Here is a 19944-nt window from a genome sequence, read left to right as displayed (position 1 = left end):
TGCTACCTTAACTCCCAAAATGAACTTCTCCCAGAAATTTTCATACTTATGATCCCAGTAAAAGATCGACCAACCAACAAACATTAGAATTAGTATGAACCTTTCTCATTGTCTATATCGTTACAGATACAAATTATGATATTTGTTTTGTACATTTCAGAGAGAGGCCATCATATTTATCAACATTGTGGATGATACAATATATGAGAATGATGAGGCAAGTATAAAAAATATGTTTTATATAGGCAGTATGAACCAAAACGTGGTAGTTTGGTAGCTACCACCCAGCAGTAGTGGACTGTTCTGTAGGTCACTGTGACACATATATTTGGTTCTAGAATCCAAACTACTGGGGTAATTTAAGTCAAATCTTGGAATAAGAATGTTTGTGGGACGTGCCTCAATGTGAGGTAGAAAACGTCACATGCTAATATATGTCCACCCACCTTTTATACTAATGTTATTTTGTCATCATGTGAAAAAAAAGGACAGCATATTAGAAAATGTACACATTTGCTTTAAATAATCTGCAACATTCAATGATCAATTGGACTTAATTTTCTTGAGCGGCAATTTTTCACATCCTATCCCGGATACATTGTCAGTCCAACTGATGTGCTGGAGGCAAAAGTTTGTTGACATATGAAGCGGATGTTGTTGTGTCACAGGTCAAAGTTGAGTTAAATCTCTAAGGGATCTTCTTAATCACCAAATTTTAATCATTTCTGTCCAATTGTTTCCAACAGAGATTCACTGTGTCACTCTATAATCCATCTGGAGGCGCTGTGTTGGGTAGTGAAACTTCTGTGATTGTCAAGATTCTCAAAAATGATTCACCAATGGGTTTATTCAAATTCCTCTATGCACAGGTAAGTTCACTGATTGTGAAAAGTGGTTCTTTAGTGGTTAAAATCGCTTAACGTCATGAAAAAAGCCCGTGGGGGTAGGGTTAATATAGAGAGTGATTGGACACATTTATGACCAGTGTTTAATTCAACTGTTTGCGGGGCAATTTTGCTGTACATTGTCAAAATAAGTATAATCTTTTAGATATCATGTTGACAAAAAAATATTGTAAATTTGTGATTTTCACTCCTTTCAATCTGTCTTGTCCTCTAGTTCAATTGTACCGAGGAAATACAGAAAAAATATATTTGACCATCAAATGAGCCCAGAAGTCGGAAAATGTGATTTTGAGCTAGCGTGTAAAATATCCAAAAATTTCATATTTTGAGAAAAATTAGATTTTCACAGATTTGAAATATTTCATACTTCTCTTATACAGCTGCAAAGTGACACGGCTATACAAAAACTAAAAATAATTAAAAATTGACATTTTATCAGAAATGATAGAATTTTGATAATTGCAGTTTCCTCAGGGTTGCGCTCTGTTGTAAGGCAAATTTTGAAGAAATGTAACTTCATTTCAGGACATCATACAAAGTTGGTTGAAGTGTCATTTGAAGCTTTGGGTATGATCTTTCCAAATCTGTAAAAATCTCAACTTTATAAAGGACCGACTTCTGTGTTCATTTGTGGCGGACGGTCACATATGATACGACTTACTTTATTCATGTACAGGAGACAGTAGTGGAGTCTCAGTATACCAATGATCCTGAAGGTGAAGTCACATTCTTTGTAGAAAGGATCCAAGGAACACAGGGGACTGTAGAGGTAATATGGGAGTTGGAACCAGCAGGTAGCCAGGATTTGTGGCCACCAAGTGGAACACTTATATTCAATGATGTAAGTAAAATCAGTTTGCAAAATTTAAAGGAGTATTTTGTGATCCTAGCATCCTCTTTTTATGACATTTTTCAGTAGATATTCACGAAAAAAGCTTATTCCCAAAATTTCAGTTGATTCCGATTTTGCGTTTGCAAGTTATGCATGATTATGTGTATTGCACTGCTCCATAGGCCACTGTGTGTAATTTCGTTCTAGTATACCAGAACAAAATTCAAATTGACGATATTTTTTCTAAACGAATTAATCTGCAAGAAATTTTTGGTACATAAACAGTATGTAGCCAGAGGTTTCCAGTGGTATAAAAATCTCAACTTTTTTTGAAAAAAGTCGGGGATGAGGCTGTGGATCACGAAATGCCCTTTTAAGTATTTATAATTAATAATCCAACCAAATTAAAAGGGCAAGAGAAACTTTTATGGACAAATCCTTATATTATGAAACATAGTAGACAGATATTTCATTTGTAACATCCTTATAATAAATAATCTATTGCTGAATTGTTTCCTCCATTTTAGGGTGTCACCAAAAGACCATTGACTCTACAAGCTGTGCAAGACTCGGTGTTGGAAGGAGAAGAAAGATTTGATCTGTCTATTGTATCTGTAACATATGATGCTGAAATCTCACCAGTACAAGGTATGTGTGAACGAGAACAAAGAACTACCAGAAGTTAATCTACAAGCACATCCCTGGAAAGGAATAATGTGTCTTATTTCAGAGCTATTAGCAGATCTGGAACTGGAATCACTTCAAAGTTGAAGAGAGAAAAGCAAACAAGAACAAAGTTACCACTTTCAAGATGTTCTCAAACTGGTTCCTATCTATAAAATATTTTATGCTCTGATCATCAAAAAGCAGCGGAAACTGAAACACTTCAAGTACAATATTAAAAGATGCAAGCCTAGCAATGCCTAACAGACCTTGGGCAGATTAATAAAAAAGTAAATCTTTCAGTAGGTCTTGAGCTTGAATTAGACTTCAAATTGAAAGAATGTCAAATTGAAAGGATTTGTATTCATAATAAACTGTATTGTTATCTGTGATGTGCACATGTTACTACCTGATACAGTTGTAATTTAAAGTCCCACCAACATTACTGTATTGTAGTATGATTTTTTTAGATACTACCTTTCTGATATATCATGAATTTTCTTTTTTATATAATACAGGCACAGCTACCGTGGTTATCCAAGCTGATACAGGCTCTTCTGGTATAGTATCTGTCCTCCCTCTGTCAAGGAGTATCTTAGTTGGAGAACCAATGGATGATCACGATGGAACTGTGATAGTACAGTAAGTAAAAACTACATGGCTGTGTTGCTGTTGCTTATTTGTTTGTTTGGTTAAAAATAACTTGTGAAATCAACTTTTGATAAGAATGTTGTTGTTGTGGTCAGTATGTGTTGTAGCATATCAGTCTTGGTAATCCTGTACTATAGTCACAAATGCATAGTTTTAATAGGCAATTTTAATAATTCACATACTTCTAATTATAAAATAGTAGGATAGTACCCAAAATGTCCACAAACAATTCCACAGTGTGCGGTAAAACATGCTGGTTGGATCTACTAAAAGAGATACGGTGAATACTTATATTAAACAGTTGAAAAACTACCCGTTTTTTGACCTTAGCTTTCGGCTAGCGCTAAGCCTTCAACGGATGTGCTAGGTGATAAAAAAACTAGAAACACATACTACTGTGTTGCGAGAAAATATTAATATACGTGCGGAAGTTGTTTTTTATGTGGTTTTAGTAGGATAATACGTATTAACCCAGGCAAGTTTTGTATTTGTATTTTAGTTTGACACGTGGTGCTGGTATATTTGGAAGAGTGACTGTCAACTGGCAGATGACACCTAGAGATGAGACTACATTCAAGCAGACATCGGGAACAGTCATCTTTGAAGATAGGCAACAAAATGCTACTATCATGCTGCAGGTGAATTAGAAATCACATATAACAAGTTATTTATGCATACATGTAATTTTCATGACTTTGGGAGATGGTAGATTGTGAAAATGTCATGCTTGATTATACTACAAGCCTTTTATAAATTAGTCATTAATAGGATTCTATTTCAGCCTAGTGTGCTGTATACGGTTCACTGAAATTTGTCATTGTCATAATGACTTTTCAATTTGTATCACTTGAATTTAACAGACACTGGATGACCAAGTACCAGAGCTTCCCACTACTTACACTCTACAACTATCTTCAGTAACTGGAGGTGCCAGCATAGATCCTAACCCTGATGTTAACAGGGCATCTGTGACTGTAGTTGCCAGTGATAACCCACATGGAATATTTGAGTTTGCTGGTATGGCTCAAGTAACAGTGAATGAAGACAGAGGACAGGTAGGGAAAGAAAATATTGGTAAAATATTCTTTGCTCCTAACTCCAATCATAACCGTGGAATCCAAACATAACCTTTGCCTCAACCACTCGCCTTAACCCTAACCTTAAGCCCCCGTGCTGACCTCTGTATAAACTTGAACCCCAACCCTAAATTCAACCTTAACCCAAACTTTATCCTCAACGCTAACTAACTTCAACCCGAACTCCAACCCTAACCTCAACCTTGACCTGAAACCCAATCGTAACTTTAACCTTTACCCCAAAATATAACCTCAATAAGGATGTATGGGTGCTAATTCTGTTAAAGTAAAGAGCCATGTGTTATGTAATCAAACCATCCCTTATTTATCATATGATTCAGAATCTGGCTTTCTTTCTCCTTAGGTGCGGTTGCCAGTATTCCGCAATGCAGGTATCCTGGGCGATGTACGTGTTAGCTATACAACTATTCCTGATTCAGCTTTACAAGATCTAGACTACACAACTACAACTGGAGGTATGTAACAGGAATATATTTGCTTCTTCATCTCTGTTAATTGCATACCATATTTTGGCTTTTGATTTTTTGTTTTGTTTTTGACATTGTTTTTATTTGACAGTTTACAGACACTACACTAAGTTTTGGGTGCATCAAAAAGGCTCCTCCATTTGTAAAAGGAAAACAATGATTAATTACCTACTTTTAATAATTAATAATCAGTTAAAAATATGGATAACTAACATCCTTTGATGAACATGCGTAACAGTGCAATTGTTAGGAGTCTAGATGTACTGATGGACTTTAATATCCTGATTGATAAGTAGCAACTCACTTTCTAAACATAAAGTAAGAAAGTCAAGAGTTAGCATCTGTTGGCAAAGTTAACCATCTTCACTGGTTTTTTTTTTTTCAGATCTGGTGTTCAACACAGGCATAGATGAGGTCTCTATCTTTATCGATATTTTACCAGATGATATCCCTGAAGGACCTGAAGCATTTTTGGTTAACTTAACCAATGTCAGACTTGTGTCAGCTAGGTAAGTGAAAGCTGACAAACTTTACTTTTAATTTAATTTAAATTAACTTTTAATTCAAGTTTCTAAAGCTGCATGTACATTTGAATGTGTCCCACAAATATTCCACAAGCATGTGACATTGTAAACTAAGTAAGCACGACTAAAAAAATTAATTAGTAAAATCACACTACATATTGTGGTTACTAAGCAACCGGTCCCTACATTTGGAGCTTACACACACACATTGACCCAGCTCAAGACACATACACCTGTGTCCTTGAATATAGCAACAGTAAAATGTGATGTTTGCTAGGTGTGAAAGCTTTTCTGAAGATTTGTTAAGAATGTTTTGTGTTGAACTGCACCATTTTATTCGCATATTTATTATCCTTATCTATTGTTGTTATACAGAGACAGTGATTTTATTCCAAGCAATGGACTATCATTGGACTTGCCACCAATCCTGGGTCCAATGTCACTCAAGACCGTCACTATAGAGAGGAATGATAATGCTGAAGGTATCATTGAGTTTGCAGGAACTACTCTCTTTGAAGGTAATTTCACACTATAAGATTATAAGGTGCTCCAGAAGAGTTGTCTAATGTTTAATTAACTCAGGATATCAGTACTTTTGATACCTTTTTATAACATATTTGAAGAAAAAAATAAAGATATTTTGAAACCTAAAACTGACTACTTTTATGGTCCAGTTAGATCAATCGACTCTGGTGTATGACAGTACAAGTTCAAGCCCCCTGCCATGTCAATTTCTGTTCTTGTGGAAAAATTGAGGTAGTGTGATACTGCACAAGGAACTTACTGCTAATGGTCTGGGACTATCCTGGCTGTGATGGGTTATGTAGGTCAATTAGGGTTTGCACTGATTTGGAATTGCATATCCCTGGCATGGTTTATGGAATGATCATCGCCATGATCTTTCTGTAAAGTGCACAGCCTTGTAGGTCTAGCAGTGTACTACAAATGTTGGGTCACAGTGTAAGACCAATTTATTTACTTATTTATGGTACTTGCATCGTAGAAGTAATTCTAATCACACTATGTTGATTTTGATTTTATGTTTCTTTCAGTCCAAGAAAATGTAGGCACAGCTAGGATACCAGTCGTAAGAAGCGCTGGAACATTTGGTCATGTCACTGCTCGATTTGAATCAAGGAATGTGACAGCCACTCCTGGAGGCATGGACTACTCTCTCACAGATGGGGAAGTCATTTTCTTGGATGGTCAATCATTAGCATATATATCCATACCAATCATAGATGACCAGGTCAAAGAATTCTCTGAATATTTTGAAATTACACTCATTGAGGCAACAGGAGGTGCTGTACTTGGTGGCAATAAGACGGCAACTGTTGTGATTGCCAAGAGCGATGGCCCAGATGGTTTGATCAGCTTTGCAGGCAGTCACTTGGATCGTATTATACCCAACCCAGGTGGAAACAGGGATATGGTTTTCACAATTGAGTTAACTGGAGGCATGGATGAGTATCTTGTTGGAGCTGAGGTAATCTCAATCTCACAGTTGTAGAGTACATACTGTAAAACAAATTATTTTCACAGCAATTTTTTTATCATGAATTGGAAACATCAACTTACTGGCATAATTAAGTTAGTTGCTCTATCAGTAGGTTTAATAATTAAATTATTGGCAATTTAATGTAGGAATTGGAGTCTCTAGCAAAAGCTGTAAAAATTAATGTAAATTCAATTGTTTTACAGTATATTAATAATAATAATTTTTAAAAGTTACCATAATTGCTTTAATAATTAAACGCTATGAGACGTAAGTTAAAACTAAGATTTCCTACATGTAGCTATAGTGGGTCTGATTTCAAATTAAGAGTAACGCTATATTGGATTTTGTAGTTGCAGATTCAAATCATTCAGGGGTGTAACTTTTCTGGATTAATCTGCAATTCCAGATTTTTGGGCCAAATTTCCGCACTTGTATTATTTTCAGCCTGTTTTGGGGCTTTTTAGCCCAAATTCACACACTTTTTCCAGGTTTTTTTTCCAGATTTCATTTTTTTTTCTTCAGGCCTACTTACATCCCTGATTATTGCATATATGCGGTTTTGTCACCAGCATGCGGACAAATCGTCCTTCTACCTGTGTAAACATGCGCCTAGGTAGATTAGGTTAGCCCAAGCAATTCAAATCTGCCACTGATATCTAACACGGCGTTTCTCTCAACTTGAGACAAAACAGACTATAGAGCAGCATTGTATAATAGGTAGTATTCTTCTGTAATCAACATGTAAAGTAAATTATTGATTGAGTCAATGATTATTTTCTATCAAGGTTCGTTGGAGACTCTTAGGACCAAATTCAGAAGATGTTCTACAGAGTCCTGAAGATATCTCAACTCCTACTGGACAGCTTCAAGGCTCTGTAACCTTTGCTGAGAGTGAGAGAGGTTCCAAGGACTTCACACTGAGGGTGAAACCATACTCGGGTCCAGAAGTGGAAGAAACTTACATTGTAGAAATCTATCAGATTGTTGGAGCTGGTGAAATTAATAACATAGCTAACAGAGCAATTCTTACAGTAAGTGTAATTTGTATACGTTGCTTGTATTTAATCAGATGCACTGGATATAGATTGAGTAGTGTTCTCAATCAATATTTGTGGAATAGAAAAGATTCTCAAACACAAGAAAATGTTCAAGGATATAAGATACCTACAGGTGGACTTCAAAATCCAACTACCTGTACCTTTGCAGAACGGAGGGTTAACTGGTTTGTATTCCGAAAAGTGGAACCCAGGCCCAACTGGCAATTCTGCCAGAGTGCTGCTGAGTGGCGCGGCATTGTGTTTTGAAGCCATCCTTAAAAATGAATGATTTGTCCTGAAACAAGGAACTGATTTAGAGTTTATCTGACCAAAGTAAATGCTAGGGACAAGCCGTATCTTACTATGGTGTGCCAGGTGACCAGACCTAGAATGTTAATATAACCTGGTAAATTACAATAGCAGAGATCAATAAAGAGAATTACTAATGTTTTGTATAAATATGTTTTTTAATTTTTATTTATTTTTTATCAATTGATTTTAATTTTTTGTAAATTTGTATTGAACATCCAGTCCAAAACCTTATTATGTTCTTACTTCCTGTTGAACAGATCCAAAAGTATGGTGACCCCAACGGTGTGATCCAATTCTATGCTGACTCTATACAACCAAGATACTTTGATGAGCCACCTGATAGCATTCCATCCACAAGAGTTGCATTTCCGTTAAGACGCAGGGAAGGGGTTGTTGGTGATGTCACAGTAAGTTGGATTTGCGTTTACGTAGCCAGGCAAACGAGGACACACACAAGGATACACACATGACAAATGAGGACACCCGGTGACCGTGGACGTCCTCTGTCTTTTAAATATATCCAGGACATCGCAAATAACGTAAAAATGCATTTAAAACAGGTCCACCTATGGGTGGTATAGGACGGGCCACGGTTGGATAGTACGTTGTCTGGTGTGTGTGAGTGAGGTCCACGGTATGGCGATTAAGAAAGGATGTGTGAGTCCTCGGTTAGTATGTTTTAAATAAAGTGAAAAATGAGGTCCTTGTTTTCCTGCCTCACGCGAGGGTGTGTGTGGGGGGTGTGTGTATGTGTGTTTCTCTTTCTTCTTCCTTATCAGTGCAGGCCTTATATGTATGAGTATTATTGCACTGCATACAGCAAGCTGAACTTATTTTTACTCTGGAACCTAGAGTAGATGAGTGTATTTTTGAAGTATAGTCAACAATACCGGGATGATCCCCTGCTCTTTTTTAATAGCCTGTGACGTTCTGTAACGTGCACACTGCATTAATGTCAGAAATACATGTACACAGGACCAACTGCTTAAAGTACCCTCCGAACTTGCTCAAGGACACAAAGAGCCAGCCAAGCCCAAGCGGACAAGGACACAAAGCGCCAGCCGAGCTCAAGCGGAACTTACTCAGATTTTGAACCTGGGACCCTGGGATTCACAGTCCAATGCATTAACCGCTCGGCCACGCTCCTCTTTGTTGTGTGTATCTCTGTCTGTGCAGGTTGCCTTTGCAGCCTAGAATAGAAAACTGTTATGAAGGCAAAAGTGTTGTAAAAGTTACTGTATGATGATGATACTTTGACATAGATAAGCTAAACAAACTTCTTTTTTTTGCAGATATTATGGGAGGCAAGAGATAGGCAAGGGCGTGTGATGTCAGATGTGTCTCCTGCTAATGGCAGTGTGTTTATCCAAGATGGTATGGCCCAGTCACAGATTATGTTGAACATCTTGTCAGATCTTGAGCCTGAACTCATGGAGAAGTTTACAATGGTATTAACTGGAGTAGTTGGCGGAGCTGAGATTGATCCTCAATTGAATGTATCAACATTTTATATTAAGTAAGTCACCATTCTTCTCAAAAAGAAGTGATTGATCAGGAATAGCAATGAGGTGACAAATGATATTGTATTTTGGTTTATACCGATCCATGCTCGCAGGTTTTTTCCAGGATCTCCGGTGATTAGTTGTTTGGTTATCAAAAACTTCCTTCACCCAATGGAATTTAGGGAGCTGCACAGATATTGTATTATTATTATATATGTTCTTTTGGAAAGTGCTGTGGTCCATGGAGGGTGCTATATAAATGCTTGGTTGTATTGTATTGTAATTGGTGGATGTTACAATCAAAGTTAGGATAGGTTTGTACCAGGTTAGACTGCAACCGGCCTAGTTGATGCAATCTGATTCTGATGATTAACCAGTGGCAGCAAAATTACAGCACTTTGAATGCTATGGAAAAATGCCCTATATAAATCCCGAATTTATTTATCATTTACTTACCAAGTCATTGAGTATGTAATTACACCTAATAAAGAACTTTATTATGATGTAGGTGAACTAAGTGCAACTTCTTTTACCAAGTGAAAACAGGGTTTGAGTGGTGTGATAAAAGTGGTGATCCAAGTGCAATACAATTAAATTGCAAATATTACTTTTTTGCAGTCCCAATGATGATCCTCATGGTGTATTTGCTGTATATGATGAGAATCAAGCCATTAAGATAGACAATAACGGCAGACGATATTTGTTACTTAATGTGTCCCGATTAGCAGGCACTGATGGTGATGTCAAGGTTAGATGGGGTCTTGTTTACAATCAGGTAAGTCTGTTATGGTCATTTCATGTTTGTTGTTTTACTAGAATGAATCGAAGTTGAGATAAAAACTTCTAAAAATAACAATTTGCTACTTATAGATAGCTTCAAAACTCAACTACCTGTCGATAGCCAGTGTTCTGGCAGAACCAGAGAAGGCTTGGTTTCTGTTGTTTGGAACAATAGAACATAGTTTAATTGTCGGTTCCACTGGGGCATTGGCAGTCACCCGGCAGTTTGGTTTTGAAGCCATCTCTTACCTTAGCTGGGCTTGTTATTTGAAAGTGCGTAAGGTATATTGCTGATAGCGAGTTATAGGCTAAAATTATGCATGCTGGGAATGGAAAGGGCTCAAATTCACCGTCACAGGTGATGAATTCTATAGCTTTTGAGCCTTTTTCATTCCCAGCATGCATCATGTTTGCCCAGCAATTGCTATCAGCAATATACCTTACTCAGTTCATCAATGTCTTCAGTTTGATAGAAGCCGACTGTATTAGCATTACTTCTTATTTTTCCCGTCTTACTGCTTCATTGCTATATCATACTGATTTCTTTGTACAAGTTGCTTTTATTTTTGTTTTTTTCTCTACCAGGGTATTACTGGAGCATATGTGCCCAGCACTGGAGATATGACATGCAGAACTGGAATGCAATATGTAAGTCTATTTCTACTGAAATCAATTATGCATAATATTTATTTTGAAATGAAGACCATAAGAGAAAACAAAAATTAGAAATCAGCTACATTTCAATGATAATTATGATAATGATAATAATAATAATAGTAACTATATAATTTGTTGTCACTTTTTCTTACAGTGCACGGAATCTCTGTACCTTCTCAACAATAACAAGTTCCTAGAGAGAGATACCAGCTTTACTGTAAACATTACCACTCTACAGTACCTTGGTCCACCCGGTGGTAAGTTGTATACTGAAGATAGTTAGTTTGTTAACTAGATGAACTGTGTAACAAACTCTGGCTCATAAAATGGCAATCCATAAGTCTCTTTCTTAATCAAATTGATTACTGTCGTAGACCTAAGGAGAACAGCTCCTGAATCCACCATGTTTGCATGCCGCTTGTGGAGGGAAAAATAGTGCACCTCCGGATTATTTGGTCAAATCACCCAGTAATCTTCAACTTCGTTTATGTTTTGCATCTAATGCATTGTTCTAATAATGCGCCCCAAGTGCAATGTGCGCAAACTTTTGTTACGCTGAAGCATAAAGACACAAATTACCTTCTGATTTTGGGCTTTGCTGATAAATGTTGGAAGTGCATTATTTTTTGTCTCCAAAACCAGCCAATTTACTATATAGGGTTACGCACAAGGCAGTTTTTAATCCGTTTTCGATTGGGTCTAATCTCATATCTTGGTGGATAGATGGAAGGGTGTCTGTATCAAAATTTAGTTTCTTTCTGCTTTAGATGAGATATTCACATTAAATGTGAGCAATCTACATTAAGATTAAGATCACTTATTGACCCACACAACCTGCAATCCATGGTAAGACTTCAAAACAACTGCCGTCACCACATGAAAGTAGGAATAGGGTTAGGTTTAAAGATTACATGAGACTTATGGTTGTATTTAGTGTTACAATAAGGATTGAATCAGGGTTAGAATTAGGGTTAAGATAGAGGCGTGGCGACTACTATCCTGAAGTATCCTTATTCCACGATTTACTAATTGGCAGCAATTTTTTCTTAGTTAAAGTGTCATTTTAACATGTTGTAATCTTATTTTGTTCATCACCAGTTACAGTGGAGCCAGTTGTTCAACCTGGAAGTGAGACTGCCCTCATTGTTGTACCTCAAGATGCAGCCAACTCATTGGTTGGATTCAGATTGGATGATTCCATTCTCAATGAAGGTGAGATGGTCTCTTTTAATGACTTTCCCACACCAAATAATTCATTCATCAGCACAATGTATACACTTGTAATTATTTATTTTAGTGCATCCACTTGTGCTTTATGACAAATGATAACAAAGGTGTTTTAAAATCATGTTTGATAGTGACTAAAACATGGCTAGCCAGAAAGTCTAGTAGTGATGCCTCTGTATATATAATGAACAGTCCCCAATTTGGCCATATGAAGCTTTATTCTTGGTTATCAACTTCCAGTAACAATGCTTTTTGTCTCGCCTGAATGTTCAGGGAGAGACTTAGTAATCACTATGGTGTGTGTGTGTGGGGGGGGTGGGTGTGGGGGGGGTGTGTGTGTGTGTTCGGAAAAAGCTTGTGAACGCGTTATCTTGAGAACCGTAAGTGCTATGATGATGAAACTTTATAGGGGGTAGCATGACCAGAGGGTGTCGACCTGATTAGATTTTGAGCGCAAAATATGGTAATTAAGTACCTAATTTGCATAATTTATGCGTAATAAGCAAAATACCTTGTGAACAGATTATCTGGAGATCCGTATGGGGTACAGTGACGAACTTGGTGGGGAGTAAGCGTGGCCAGATGTTCTCGACCTGATTAGATTTTCAGCGCAAAATATGCTAATTAAGTACCTAATTTGCATAATTTATGCGTATTTGATGCGTATCAGCAAAAAAAACCTTGTGAACAGCTTATCTGGAGATCCGTATGGGGTACAGTGACGTAACTTGGTGGGGAGTAGCGTGGCCAGATGTTCTCGACCTGATTAGATTTTCAGCGCAAAATATGCTAATTAAGTACCTAATTTGCATAATTTATGCGTATCAAGCAAAAAACCCTTGTGAACAGTTTATCTGGAGATCCGTATGGGGTACAGTGACATAACTTGATGAGGAGTAGCGGGGCCAGAGGTTCTCGACCTGATTAGATTTTGAGCGTAAAATATGGTAATTAAGTACCTAATTTGCATAATATATGCGTAATAAGCAAAATACCTTGTGAACAGATTATCTGGAGATCCGTATGGGGTACAGTGACGTAACTTGGTGGGGAGTTGCGTGGCCAGAGGTACTCGACCTGATTAGATTTTCATGAGGTCAAAGGTCACATACAAGGTCAAAGGTCAACTGAGGTCACCAAATCTTTTAATAATTAATTTTCAACTGTGCATCACATATCCCAATAACAGCTTGATCGGTCATGTAATTAAGGAAATATGGCGACTTTAAGATAGTCGCTTTGTAAAGTATAGCAAAGTAGCACTTTCAATGAGTGATAACTCGTAAAGGAAGCATCTTTCTGTTTTAATTTATTTGATGAAATAGTTCTTTGGTATTGCCAAATTTGATTTTTCAGCGCAACATACTTTTTCCAATTTCGTGAGGTCAAAGGTAACATACAAGGTCAACTGAGGTCACCAAATCTTTTAATAATTAATTTTCAACTGTGCATCACATATCCCAATAACAGCTTGATCGGTCATGTAATTAAGGAAATATGACGACTTTAAGATAGTCGCTTTCCATGTAAAGTATAGCAAAGTAGCACTTTCAATGAGTGATAACTCGTAAAGGAAGCATCTTTCTGTTTTGATTTATTACTTTGATGAAATAGTTCTTTGGTTTTGCCAAATTTTTGGAAGGTCATTACGGGGTCATCCGAGGTCACTCAGGGGTCATCTGAGGTCAAGTTATTAAAACTCGTATGGGCATGAAACTTGGTGGGTACAGTCATCATTTAAAGCCAAATTTTTGGAAGGTCATTTTGGGGTCACCAGGGGTCATCTGAGGTCAAATTAGTAAAAACTGTCGTATGGACATGAAACTTGGTGGGTCAAGTCAACATTTAAAGCCAAATTTTGGAAGGTCATTTTGGGGTCACCAGGGGTCATCTGAGGTCAAATTAGTAAAACTGTCGTATGGACATGAAACTTGGTGGGTACAGTCAACAGTTCAAGCCAAATTTTTGGAAGGTCATTTTGGGGTCATCTGAGGTCAAATTAGTAAAAACTGTTGGATGGACATGGAACTTGGTGGGTACAGTCAACATTTAAAGCCAAATATTTGGAAGGTAATTTCGGAGTCACTAGGGGTCATCTGAGGACAAATTAGTAAAAACTCCTATGGGCATGAAACTTGATGGGTACAGTCAACATTTAAAGCCAAATTTTTGGAAGGTCATTTCGAGGCCGCCAGGGGTCATCTGAGGTCAAATTAGTAAAAACTGTCGTATGGGCATGAAACTTAGCACGAGGGGTACAGTCAACATTTAGAGCCAAAATTTTAGAAGGTCATTTCAGGGCCACCAGGGTCATCTGAGGTCATATTAGTAAAAACTGTTGCATGGGCATGAAACTTGGTGGGTACAGTTACCATCGGCCAGATAATCGTGCCCAGCCGATAACCGCTAAATTCATTTACCTCTCTACCAACTGTTATCGCAAAAGCAGGCGGTCACAAAAGCAGGCGAGACTCGTGGTTCGAGAACCGCCTTGTTTATCATTTTGTTTACATCTTTTCATCCAAACAGAGTCACTAGAAGTCAGCCTAGTTGTAGAGCGTATTGGTGCATATGGAACCATCTCCATTCTGTGGGAGGATGGTTATGAGATAGGAGAGGTACCTGATGGATATTTTGAAGGCATCATATCTCCTGTATCTGGATCTCTTACTATGACCCATGGACAAGATGAAGCCGCAATACAAATTATTGTAAGTTACCAATTAAATGTTATCTATCTATAAGTTTATACATGTTAGATTATGGCTTTGTTAGATGTAACATTTATGTGTGGAAACTTTTGGTGTTGCATCAAGGTTTCGCAATTTCTCTCATTTTATTAAAAAGTAAAATATCATGTTTCATCTGAATGTCTACAATCCTCGACATTGATAAGCCTCTTGATATTTTTCATCTTAAATTTGTGTATTTTTTGTTATATTTTAAGGACCTTTTGCTCAAGTTTAAAAGACTCCAAAATGACTACAAATTGACTACTTTGATTGTTTTCTATTACAGTTAAATCCTAGTGGCAGTGCTAGTGAACTATTTGCTGTTCACCTGACGGATGCCCAGAGCCCAGCTGCTGGTGGCGCCAGACTCAATGATGACTTCACAACTGTTGCCATAGATTCATACGGCATTGTGGCATTTGCTGAAGGGTCAAGACAGGTCAGAGTTCAAGAAGCTAACAAACAGGTATGTGTCATGCTATAATTCAAGACTTCTAGTTTGCGTATGACGTCCTGTCAACCAGGCCAAAATTGCTGTACTGAGCATGGTTGCAATCAATCACGCTCTGCCATTGCCCTGACTTCAGATGCAAACTAATCTTTTAATTTTGTCTTTGATTATATCATATCTTCAAATTTGGGGGCGGAGAGAAAATGTTATGGAATATTTTTAATCCCCATATGACTAGACTTGGAAATTCAATTGAATGGACATAACATGACAAACAAACAAGTTCCCTTGACTCAACTACCATGACATCACATCCACAAGGAGGTTATGGGATGCAGCAAAGGCATGCATAGAATTATGCGCACATCCAAAATGAACAAACAAAAACATTGCTAAGAGTGATGGTCCAGATGGTTTGATCAGCTTTGCAGGCAGTCACTTGGATCGTATTCTACCCAATCCAGGTGGAAGCAGGTTTTTTTTAGAAAGCTTCAAATTGAATTATAAAGTCAAATTGAGTAACAGTTCCTCAAAAGTCTACCTGATTTTACTATATTCACATATTTTGTTTGATCACACTTGTAGATGGAACTCACCGTGGAGAGATCTATTGGTACCTATGGCAGCATACGAGTCGGTTATCAAACCCATGCATACACTGCTTTACCTGGCCATGACTATGTCAACATTAAGAAAGGTGTCCTAACTATGGAAGCTAAGCAGCAATCAGCAACTATACTTGTGTCTCTTTTGGAGGAGGATGTACCAGAACTAGAGAAGGTGTTCTATGTGAACATCACTGGGGTAGAAAGGATGCCCTCTTCTCTTCAACCAGGTACACATTTAGTTTTGTTATGAGGGACAGTCCCATCAATATCTTGTTGCAAACCTTATTAAATCGCTGAGTGTTTATGGTAAATCGTTGTTACTGCAATCACTAATCACATTAGAAGACACAATAACTATATCTGATCCAATCACATTCAAAGCTCAGCTACAGCAGCTGTTCAAGTAATAAAGCTACAAAAAGCACACACACCGCAACCGGTTCACTTTTCCCCACTTGGGGTGTTGAACTGTATGAAACCAGAAACCAGAACCAGAACCATGTCCTAGCTGGTATTCCAGCATACAAATTAATAGTTTGAAAACTCACTGTGGAAGCTATCAGGTGGGAATTTTCATTTACCTTTTCAGTAACCACCAGTTCCATCAGTTCCACCTGTTACTTTATTCATCTTGATGATCTATATCCCCCTTCAGTAATTATGTCATGTTTATGACCATTCTGTACAATATATCATGAATTGAATTAATACTTATGATGTAATTTTGTATAATGTTTCGGTTACGTCTCTCTTTGTGTATATTTTGATATGAATTTTTATATAAATGTGACACGATAAAGGGAAATGAGTCGGATATCGCTAATATTGATTTTGAGATATTAGCAAAGAAAGTGTTAGAATTCTTTTGTTTTATATTGTTTTCAGCGATTGATAAATTGAATTAAAGTTTTAACTTCAACACTACACTATTTTTCGCTCACCTGGAACGTTTTCACTAGTCCGACTAGCGTCTTCAGCAGATGGTGATGCTGTGATGATATCTTGTCTACAAGATTGATAAATTGATGTGACTTTGCAAAGAAAACTCGTATCAACATGGGATTTTCAGTTTCCGAAAGCTCTAAATGTCCTCTTTAGAAACAGATGTATAACTCATTTTCAACCAGGGTCAACATGTGACTCATTCCCATTGATCATGTCACATATGATTTTGAATCTTGTGATCATCATAAGTTTGAAAACCAATAAGTTGAATGAATTCATGAATCATCATACAGTAGTGACTGTCTGATGTTTACTTGGCTAATGAGAGTGTTTCTAGAAGACAGTTTTGTTTTCTTTGGCTCCATGATAGTGAAAGTGTTTCTATTAAAGTTTATGTATTAGTTTTATCTCCCCACACAGCACAGACCATGCAAGAATACATGACATTCAAATATGAAATGAACTACTTTGCCCTAAAATTGCAAAAATGTTATTTATCTGAAATATAAAATCTCTATTTAACTAATCAAATGTGCATTCTTCTCTTACATGTCATCTTCATTTGTGCAGTACTGAGTCCCAGACTGAGTTCACTCTATGCCATCTCAGAAATTTTGATAGAAGGCAGTAATGACCCTTATGGTGTACTCAGCTTGACCCCTGACCTGATGTTGACTCCGGAGACAGACACAGGCAGCTGCAAGTATATCAACTTGGTGATCCAAAGAACAGGTAAACTATATAGAATATGTTATGTACCCTTTTTAAGGTGTGTAGAGTGTCCCTATAAAAGTGAAAGTATTGGTTTCTACAAAACAGATCTGGTTCAAATACAGATTGGCCCTAATATGGTTAAAGCTTGTATCTCTTAGGCCATGTTAATTTAATAATTCGCCTCAAAGTCCTCGCGCAGTAGCAATATTGCTAGTTTATTGTGTGTTATTCATTTTTTTCACTGTTTTATCACATCTGACATTACCAGATGTCAAAATAGTCTAAATCGTAAATATCAATAAAATTCTTCATCTTGACCACAGTGAAACCTCCTTGAGAGATAAAAAGGTGGTCTATTTTTGTCAAAACTTCATCCCACAGTTAAAAAAAACCTAAAAATCGCATTCCGCATATAGCTTTTAAGTGGGAAGGGCTGTGAGACAAATTATTAAATTCAGATGGCCTTATATTACTTATTTCACAAACATGATACTTCCTCTTACCATAGCGTTGGTCAACTAGATGACCTTCTTATAGTAAAAGGATATAACTTGTAACGGCATTAAGAGGAGGGTACTACTTTATCATCCAAAGCATGTGCCATACATTTAACCAACATATGGCAAAATACAATAACATTATTTTGAATCTCTTTATATATGTGACCATCCACCACGAAGTGGTAGTAAAGTCGGCTCTAGATCATTTTCTGTTTATTGCAGATTTTGAAAGAAAGCACTTTCAGCTTTAAAATGACACCTCAACCAGCTTCATCTGACATCTGGAAGTGAAGTTATGGTTCATCAAAGGTCAAATTCCTACTATATTTTACATAGAAATCCATATACTGTTTTTGATTGTATCTCAAAATGGAAAATGCCGACTTTACGACCAGTTTGTGGTGGATGGGCACATATGTTTTAACCTTTTTCCATGTGAGTCAAATAGAACAGTTAATCTCAATCATGACAAAAGGAAGTAAATTAATAGTGATGTAAATAGAAAGTACCGTATTCGTTCCAATAAGCACCCATGCCCCAATAAGCGCCCACCCAGGGTATTTTCAATTTGCTAAAGGGTGCCATTCATGTTGAAGTGACAGATAGATGTCGATACAGTGAAATTGATGCAGGACTACGAGTCCTGCGTAAACTTGCAATACATTTTCTGCATCAGAAAAACTATTAGAAACGCCCCTACGAAAAAAATAGGTAAACAAGGTAAAAAATAAGAGCCCACCCAAAATGACTTTGTTAAGCGCCCTGGGCGCTTATTGGAATTAATACGGTACACCCTTTCCCCATATTAAAAAAGGCCACCAGAGCAGTTCTTCTGGGTGAACCAAACCTGCATGGTTATCAAATTAATCAGAGACAATGTTATCTCTGAATTTGACAGGTGCTAATTGATGTTTTAATGTTATTGCATCAATTACCACCAGACAAATTCAGAGATAAATTTATCACCGATTAATTTGATAACCAGGCACGTTTGGTTCACCCCTGAAGAACTGCTCTGGTGGGGCTTATTCTATAAGGTTGTATGTTACGCAGGGATTTTTAGCACTATGTCTTTGAATTAGGTTGAATTTATTTTTCCAAGACTGTTTAGGAATTGAAAATGACATTTACATGAATTTTGGGAGTTGAAAATAACATTTACATGAACTTAGTGTTTGTTTTTCTCCATTGTAGGAGGTACTCATGGTGAGGTTCGTGTAACGGTGCGTACTGTCGGTGGTGGTGAGATTTGGCAAAGCAGGGTGACAGGGGAACCGTCTAATGTCACCAATACTATTGGTCAAGCATTGGGCAATGCAGCAACAAAGCCACATGCAACTGTGAACCAAGATTATAACCTGATTGACACTCCTGTCATATTTAGGGTAAGCAGCTGCATAATTATAATCTTTATGTGTGTGCCATGTAGCTTAGGCCAAAAAAAGATTCTTTGCTTGTCCTTGTGTGACCGACTGTCTCGGTAGTCCCGACTGTAGAACTTTTTTTTTTTGTTGAAAAAAGGGGCTTTTTTTTTACAATTTTCCCAAAAATATCATGAACTTTTCGTCTGAAAAACTGAAGATATAAAAATGTTTTAAAATACCATTTCCTGCATGTTTCCCTCTGTCCAGTCGTACCTGGCTGATGGTCCGATATTTCATATTATCATCCTCAGCGTCTACACAAATATTAAAAACACAGTAATTGAACTTAAAAATGCATTACGGTATTTTAAGTCTACCAGACATGTACATGTCAAATAAAGTAGGGTTTACCTTGAATTTGTCTTTGGTGGAAATTCTGTGGTCAGTGAGTGTTTTATTCATATCGCCTAAACAAAAC

General features: G+C 37.2%; 1 protein-coding gene across 1 annotated transcript in view; it reads left to right on the top strand.

Annotated features, from left to right (window-relative positions):
• The window catches only part of LOC140158904 (adhesion G-protein coupled receptor V1-like), a 122152-nt gene that overhangs the window by 72470 nt on the left and 29738 nt on the right, over nt 1–19944 (top strand). The window contains exons 57-79 of the mRNA XM_072182173.1: nt 161–217; nt 747–869; nt 1582–1746; nt 2265–2385; nt 2919–3042; nt 3551–3689; nt 3912–4106; nt 4492–4603; nt 5001–5124; nt 5515–5657; nt 6192–6625; nt 7423–7668; nt 8244–8393; nt 9279–9502; nt 10107–10263; nt 10854–10916; nt 11080–11182; nt 12024–12137; nt 14682–14863; nt 15171–15350; nt 15921–16170; nt 17459–17620; nt 19297–19487. Of these exons, the coding sequence (XP_072038274.1) occupies nt 161–217; nt 747–869; nt 1582–1746; nt 2265–2385; nt 2919–3042; nt 3551–3689; nt 3912–4106; nt 4492–4603; nt 5001–5124; nt 5515–5657; nt 6192–6625; nt 7423–7668; nt 8244–8393; nt 9279–9502; nt 10107–10263; nt 10854–10916; nt 11080–11182; nt 12024–12137; nt 14682–14863; nt 15171–15350; nt 15921–16170; nt 17459–17620; nt 19297–19487 (3759 nt within the window). The remainder of the gene's footprint in view (nt 1–160; nt 218–746; nt 870–1581; nt 1747–2264; nt 2386–2918; nt 3043–3550; nt 3690–3911; nt 4107–4491; nt 4604–5000; nt 5125–5514; nt 5658–6191; nt 6626–7422; nt 7669–8243; nt 8394–9278; nt 9503–10106; nt 10264–10853; nt 10917–11079; nt 11183–12023; nt 12138–14681; nt 14864–15170; nt 15351–15920; nt 16171–17458; nt 17621–19296; nt 19488–19944) is intronic.

Source organism: Amphiura filiformis, chromosome 8 (assembly GCF_039555335.1).
Source record: "Amphiura filiformis chromosome 8, Afil_fr2py, whole genome shotgun sequence".
Lineage (NCBI taxonomy): Eukaryota > Metazoa > Echinodermata > Ophiuroidea > Amphilepidida > Amphiuridae > Amphiura > Amphiura filiformis.
The sequence above is the reverse complement of the archived record's forward strand: the minus strand, read 5'-3'. Positions and strand labels throughout refer to the sequence as shown.